Source organism: Phoenix dactylifera, chromosome 13 (genome assembly GCF_009389715.1).
Source record: "Phoenix dactylifera cultivar Barhee BC4 chromosome 13, palm_55x_up_171113_PBpolish2nd_filt_p, whole genome shotgun sequence".
Lineage (NCBI taxonomy): Eukaryota > Viridiplantae > Streptophyta > Magnoliopsida > Arecales > Arecaceae > Phoenix > Phoenix dactylifera.
The window spans coordinates 7,966,317-7,974,315 of record NC_052404.1 but is presented as its reverse complement, the minus strand read 5'-3'; the positions used below and the strand labels follow the sequence as shown (position 1 = coordinate 7,974,315).

At 39.0% G+C, this 7,999-nt stretch overlaps 1 protein-coding gene across 1 annotated transcript; it reads right to left on the bottom strand.

Annotated features, from left to right (window-relative positions):
- Positions 1-272: 272 nt before the first annotated feature.
- On the bottom strand, positions 273-5,875 carry LOC103709657 (cyclic dof factor 3-like). The gene is made up of 2 exons (XM_008795115.3): positions 5,613-5,875; positions 273-2,279 (listed from the first exon to the last, which is right to left on the bottom strand). The coding sequence occupies exons 1-2, from the start codon at positions 5,760-5,762 to the stop codon at positions 891-893; spliced, it is 1,539 nt and encodes a 512-aa protein (XP_008793337.1). The 5' UTR covers positions 5,763-5,875; the 3' UTR covers positions 273-890.
- Between the last annotated feature and the right edge of the window lie 2,124 nt (positions 5,876-7,999).

The following is a 7,999-nucleotide window of genomic DNA, read 5'->3' as shown; positions in this document are numbered from 1 at the left end:
AGTTTCCTTTTAGTAGTAGAATAGACGAAACGGGTACGTATTCCAATAAAACCCTGTTATACATAGACCTTCATAAAATTAAATTACCAAAATGAATTTCTTGCTTATCACCTCATTAGATGTAGATGGCTTAAGAAGCCTCATTCTTGACCCCAATCTCAATTCCTTGAAGGACGTCCCATTAGAATGGGAACTGTACAAACTCCATAAAACATATCACAAACAGCTTGGTGATTAAAATCCAGAAATAGCCAGAAGAATACAATAGCAAAAGAGGAAATTGTGAATCACAAAAATAAATTCATCAACATAGAAATTCAACATTATAGCTTCAACTCATACAAACGTCACAACAGAAGATATTTTGTCAAACAAAAAAAAACTCTACAAAAACTCAACTAAGATTCTATTTCTTTCTCTCATATGGGATAAGGTATTAAGGTTTAGATTGGACCTTTAGTTTCTAAAGTTGTGCTCTTCCTTCGATAGCATCAGGATGAATTATAAAGTGCATCTTCCTTTCTTGATTTACCAAGCATGTAGCTTAGTCCTAGAGACAGGATAGGCAGCATATAGAGAAAATATTTTGAAAGTGAAGGCTATAAACGATAACCTTTATCACTACTATTTACAACATGAATTCTTCAATTATTGTAGAAATCTTGGCAAACCTGGCCATGTGCCCTGGTAGCTTTAAAGATAGCACTAGCCAGCTTCACCACTGGCTATCTGTGAGATGTCATAATCTGCTATCTTAGGTACATATAAAAATGCAGCCATATTGGAACCACAAGCTACAAGCAGCTGGCACATCCCCAAAAAGTAACAACCATTTTGGTATAATCCACTAAGAATAGACGATTTCCCCAGAATATTCCAAAGTCACTCTATTATGTATTCTCCTGAAAGGACTGAGAGCGGGATAATGCTGCTGGATTTGCATGCAAGATCTGAGCGTCATCTGATGTCCGACGCTTGCTTTCTGCCTTGGATTGGAAAGGTTTAAAGATGCCACCTTCTTCAGGCTTTATGCCAAGGGTAGCCCATATAGAACTCTTTGCAGCCTCATCCGGATCATCAATTCTCAGGGTTTTAGGAACCCATAAATATTTTTCCATCTTCTCCTCACCCTGTAAATTTGCATCCCTAGAATGCTTACCCAAGGTCGGAGAGCCATTGCCTAAGCAACCATTGTTTCTTGTAGAGGATGATGGTGATGTGCTGCCATTAGATCCAACCCATGGTGCATTCCATGCTCCATTGGGCCAGCTAGACATGCAGCCCCAAAATGAAGGTGGCATAAAAGGAAAGGGAATTGTTGGTGCACAAAAAGCCAGAGCCGACATCATTGGTGGGGGGCTCCATGGGATCAGACTTGGGCTCCCATTCTCTGGTCCATAAACAACCTCGGATGAGCATCTACCTGCTGCCATGGCAGCAATGTTGTTCCATCCTGGACCCCAAGGGTAAGCCCAAGGAGCCCCAGGATAACACTGCAAATGAGGCATGGGAGTCAATCCATTACAATATCCTTGTGTACCATTTTGTTCCATGTGAGCCACATTTTCTGGGAGTCCATTTTCCACACAGTTGGAGGCTGTCACAGAAGATGCACATGAGGGTTCCTCCCTGTTTTCGCCACAAGCAATGGAGCCTAAACCAGCATTTTTCTTCTGTTCTCCAAGATTGAGCACAGAGGCCATGGACTCACAAAGCGGCACTTCTGGTCCAAATTTTAGTACAGTACCATTTCCCTTCATAGACCTCATAGGGACAGAAGGCCCACAAGGAAGAGCCTGGTGAGGGATTAGATCAGAAGCATCTATTCGACCAGATGCTAGTCCATCAGAAGACATCATTATGTGACGATACTGTGAGGTAGAGTGCTTATTTTTACGCCTTCCAGCACCGACAGGGACATTTCTCATGGTCCCTCCTGCAGTCCAATATCTCTGACAATTCTTGCAGAAGTGCCTGGGTTGGTTAACATTGTAGTTATTGTAATAACAGAACTTGGTATCCATACTATTGCAGCGAGGACATGGCAGAACCTTATCTGGCTTCTTAAGGACCTTCTCTTGGCCAGAGCTGTCAGTCTCAGTCTTATCATGCTCAGCTTTGGAATCTGTTGCTACTTCCATGTCCTGGTTGGGCGCCTGATTATCATCTTCACTTCCAATGTTCAAACCAGAACCATTTGGGTCATCCTGGTTCAGTTCCTCTAGAGCATCTGGCATAGGATCATTGACTTCCATGTCTGTTTTTTCTTTGCATATATCCTGAAATCCAAGATGAAGAAAATCAGCTTTACTATGAAATGAAACCAACCATTAGCTAACCACCATGATCAACAAAAGCTGATCAAGTGCATTTCTAAACCAAGATGAGAAGAAAGTCTATAAAGAAAAAATATTAACCTACTCAAGTGCTCATGCAAATACCTTCCTATTTATAATGATTTTATGTTCCCTGCATCTTCATTTCAACAGTGTTCACATCATGTTATTCAGCTTCGCAACAGTTTCCCGCATTTCAATTGCCTAACTAATTTAAATTTCTGCACAGATGCTTTGGACTTCCCACAATATGAATATGAAGCTATCCCTCTCCTTTTCCTTCATTCCTCGGTCTGCTGTTGATCCAACCATATCTTCTTTAGAGTTGGGGATTCTCCACGATGGAGGTTAACTAACCTCATAGAGATTATGCAACAAGATAATGCGTTTATTAATCCTAAATGTCGTAAGACACAGCATAATATGCACATGCGACCCACTGCTTGCACTTGCTCCCAGTTGCAACATCAAAGGCGGCTCTAAGAATATACAGTGGTGACAAACTAGGAGTTGCCACAGAACAATTCAAGGTTCAGTCATCTCCTAAGCAGTGGAGACGACCTTGATTTTGACCAGGGTTGTCAAGTTGTCAAGGGCGAAGCCAGGAGATGGACATCCTTTATGGCCTCAGCAAGCACCTAGGCACGTAGGCACCTAGGCCACTGCCCAAGGAGGAAAGCACTTGAAGTTTTAAATATGAATGCCTGACATACATAAATTAGTATATGCATATACCATATATGCACACCAGATATGCACTCATTTCTCACAAAATATGGCATCATAAAACCTTTTTCAACAACCAGTAAATTATAGAGCCATAGTGAAGCAGCCAAATACCCAATAACAAGTAGAAGAAGAAGGAAGAAGAGAATGGTATGGAAGTAGCAAGTAGCTAACAGGCTGCAGGGCCATAGTAAACACCCATAAAGAAGAAGAAGAAGAAGCTAACAGACTGCAGGGCCATTGGAAACACCCATCAAGCAGAACAGAGGCTACTAAGCAACATGAAATGCAAAAACATGAAAAATGTGGGAAGCATGGCCAAGAGGTTAGCAAGCAAGATGAAAGGCAGAAACATGAAAAACAGGGGGAAGCATGGCTAAATGAAGAGGCAATAGTATAAGAAAAGGAGGAAGGAAAATCAAAGGAGGGAGGAGGAGGAGGAGGGGGAGAAAGAATGAACCGGGAAAGGAAGAAAAGTGTATATATAGATAGATACATACATTCTTGATACCGGTGCTAAGTGAACGACATCATCACAACTACCCATCACCAGTGGCTGATCCAATAATAGCTATTGACCAGCCTACCATCAGCTGGTGGGTTGGTGGTAGCCTCTATTACCCTCTTCAATGGTCCCATATGGGGTTCAAATAGGGAAAAAACTACACATGTGATCCAACTACTCGATACAACAATCTCTTAGATTATGTCCTTAGGCACCACAATGCAAACATATCACATCTGGGAACGTATATTTCTAGGTTTTCACAGTTTCGGCTTGTAAATCCTAAATAAAGTAAAATTTTGGGGAAATTTAGCCTAGGGAGCCTGGCTCTATTTGGCACCTAGGTGGCCACCAATGCGCCTAGGTAACCACCCTAAAAATAATGATTCTGACTCTTTTATGCAACACAAGTTTCGCAGCAGGCAACTTTGTATGTCTCGCAGATTGTCAAGCACATGTTTGCACAGATGAGAAGAAAGTCTTAGAGTAACACTTAATAGTGACATCTTCCTTATGCAACAAGAACCCTTTTTTCAGATGATTATATATTCTCCATCTATTTGATTAAGCCGGCTCTTGCACGAAGTAAATCAGCTTTTCTTTTTTTTTTAAAAAAAAAAAGAGAACTTGCAGTGCATCCTCATATCTCGTTTGGTTTAAATTTTTGCATGGGTGTCTCAAACTTAACTGAAGAGAAGAACAAATTTTTTAATCAATTTCTTTTATTCCCTTTAGATCATTCCACATATCTTGCAGGGTAAGGACCCCTCCTCCTCAGAGGAGCAGGTTCACTATCGGCAGATGGAAAATTTCAGCAGACTTTTGCATGCATTAAGCACAAACAAATTACACGGGAGACTAACACATACTAGCAATCCATGACTAGAGATCATTTCCAACTGAGAATTCAATCTAACAACAGAATCCAATATAGAAACAAATCAGTTGGCATGTATCCGACTTGGATTAAGTGTCCACCTATAAACCTGCCATTCTTAACACTTGACCGTCCCCCCCTCATATACTGAATAATATTTGCATTTTTTTTTTTGGTGAAGCGCCATCTTTATTCCCTTTTCTTTCTTTTCGTCAATTAATAAGTCACGGGCATGTAGTTTCGTCATCATAGAAAACTTGTTGTTTCTTATATTTTGGATCTAGGCCTTTCAGATAAATCAAAATTACCATGAAAATGCTCAGAATGATAAGCCTTTCCAAATAAAAACCTATTGACAGTGAAAATCACATTACACAGAACACCAGACTATCCTATCCTTCATCCATTCATCTTTTGGATTAAAAAAGGCTACAGGAACCAAAAAAATTCAAACAAAAAATTCACAACAATAATGGAACGCGATCTTTCTTTATCAAGTGAAATTTCTATTAACATATATCGCAACCTATTCCAAATTAGTTTTCATATCCATTCAACACCGAAACGATATACAAATAACAAAAAAGAGAAAACCGTCAAAATTAACGAAACCATACAACCCCACGTTGGTGCCGGTGTTTATAATAATTAGGGTTTAGGGTTTTACCAGTTGAATCCAAAGATGGCCCAAAAAAGAAACAAAACCAAAAAGATCCCATCTTTTGAAACAAATACCTTATATCAGACTCCAGAGTCGTAAATCCACAGCAAAACAGAACGTAGATAATGAAAATTCTAATACATCAAAAATCTATATCCTGGTCACGATTCAGCAAAACAATATAGTTATTAAAACATAAAGATTAAGAAACTAGAACAAAGTAACCCTTCCTCGTCAAATTTTTCCTCCACTTAATTAAAAACACATACCGGAAAACTCGTATAAAACACATCAAATAGGAATCCAACAAAACCATTAGATACTCCAAAACAAACCGCTGATCCTATCTTTTTGGGGAAAAAAAAAAGGATAGTCTTCATTTTTCAAAAAAAAAAAAAGAAAAGGAAAAAACAACTTTTTTCTGGAGGGGAAAAAAATCTTCCGCTCCGAATCCAAACCCTGAAAAACCACGGCGCTAAAGACGAGAGAAGGCCCATCTGGTCTCACCTTCTCGTCGTCCTCGGGCATCTCCGGCGCCGGAGCCGTATCGGGAGGGCACTCCTCCTTATCCTCCACTGTCGCGGGCGAAGGAAGGTTCTCAGGCAGCGGGATCGTCTTGCCGAAAAGCTTGATCGCCGGATCCCTGAGCTCAGACATTTCTCTGCCGTCCGATCTCCGCTCCCAAATCGCAGCTACCGTATCGCATGTCCTCCCCTTCTTCGCCCGAGGGAAAGCGGAGAGACGGAAGGAAAAGGCGGACAAAAGGAAAATAAAATAAATGAGGGGGAAGGAGAGAAAGAGGACGACTGGGAGTAGCCGGTGAGAAAGCTGGTGTGTGCCAGCTGGCGTCCTAGTCAGCAGGGAGGGGTGGGCGGAATGTGAACCACGAATTCTCGTGGCTGAGAGATCGAGGAGAGGAGGGTGACGTCAGTGTGACGTGGGGGGCGGAAAAAGGCGATGATGCGCACCTGGCAAAAGGAGAAAAGGAGATGCATCGCCCTTTCGCTTTTCCGGCTTTCCCACGAACTTTTTAAATGCGAAAAGTGGCGACTATTACGGGGTTGCCACTGGCCATGTGGATAACGCAAAGGTGACCGCTTTGATTGCACCCTATTACGGACCTCGGCCACATCATATCACGGACGTAGCTAGAACATTCATAGAATTGATTTCTTTGCACTCTTTATGAATAATACAAAATAGATATATGAGATACTTTGGTGACACTCAATGCCATAAGCAGGGCTTTGGATTGAAATTTAACCCTTGATTCAATTAAATAATACATGCATTCAAGTATTGTAGCTCTAAGTCTATGGAAATAATAATGAACACTTTGCTAAGATCATTGATATAGTGATGTTAAGTAAGATTCTTGAGAGGTACTTGAATGGGTGCAAGCATAAGCGCATGTGTATATTAAGTAATAAACAAGCTATATTTTTTGACTTCGGTGCATCGTGTAGTTTGTTCCCAAAAAAATATATCATGTAATTGTTATTTTCAGATGTTGAAATATTATATGTTAATTGTATTTGAACTAGAATGGACACTATATTTGGTGATAGATTTTAAGCAAAATGTCATGTTACTCTTTCATGTGTATTAGTGTCACAATATCATTGTTCGCCTCAATGTACAACACATGTTGCTTGCAAGGAAACAGAGAAGTAAGAGATGACAATTAGCTTAAAGCGGATCCATGGCATATATTAGAAGAGATATGGTGTTCAAAGTGTTACTTAATGCTAAAATGGCAAATATGATGCTGTCAATAAAGTTGCATTTGAATTGTGTCCATTGTAGATCATATAGATACCTATCAAAAGATAAAAGAGTGTATTATTTGAGAGTTTCATGCATCAATAATTTTTACCAATACATTGTAAGAGCAAACATACATCTATATCGGACTTCAAGCATCTAAACTTTTATACCCTATATGTGGGGCCCATATCAATGAGAATGTGTGAGATAGAAGTATTAAATATTGGTTGGACTAGGTCTATCACCAAGCTAGTGGAGCAGTCCAGCCATGACGCAACACGCATAAATATATGTGTATTGTGTGCTTTTTTATTTTGTTTGACTTTGTGTGTGATGCTTTGTAGTTGGACTAGACAACCAGCTAAGTGGTGAACCTAGTCTAATCAATAATCACTCAGGTAGTTAGGTTAGAAGTGTCACCAATAAGGAAATAAATGATACTCTGAGTCATATTTAATCATTTCTTGGCTAGAAAAAGAGATAGTAAAGCTTTTAGCAAACAAAGAATTAAAATTCATAAATATGTCCCCTTCTTTTTTAAGATCCCCTGATCTCACCCTCCTTGTTCCAAAGAAGATTCTTGTGTAGGCTCCAATGCATTCTCTCAATATGAAGTAAGCATTTATGGTAACTAAAAAAATCATGGGCGGTAGAGTTTTTATTATGATATGGCAAAATAACAAAGGATTTATAATCTTATTTTAAAAAAGTTGCATAATTTATGCATATGAAAAAGCATGGTTGATTTATGACTTATTTCATAATATTGTTCCGTTTTACAAAAATAGTTATTATTTTAATTGATGCATTAATTCATATGAAAATTTATACTTAATTCGGTAAGATAACTCAATTTTTTTTTAGTTGAATAAAACCACTAGAAGCATAGAATAATTCAGAAAGTTTGTACTAAAAAAAATTTTGTAGCAAAATTTTAGTTTATTAGTTGATTATAAATTGATAATTAATATTTTATAAATTTTTGAAATATCAATTTATAAATATATGAAAACTTTGGGTTTAGAAGCTCCATTACCACCTCATATTCTTCCCTTCCCAAAATCATTACCACCCTCTAGAACGTCCGCATACAAGACTTCATGCTAGACCACATCTTCCATCCTAGA

What these genes read in the sequence shown, in the direction of transcription:
- LOC103709657 (XM_008795115.3), bottom strand. Translation starts at nt 5,762, where the DNA reads ATGTCTGAGCTCAGGGATCCGGCGATCAAGCTTTTCGGCAAGACGATC. An exon ending in TGCCCGAGGACGACGAGAAG is followed by an intron (nt 2,280 to 5,612) that starts GTGAGACCAGAT and finishes CTTGGATTTCAG; the next exon opens with GATATATGCAAAGAAAAAAC.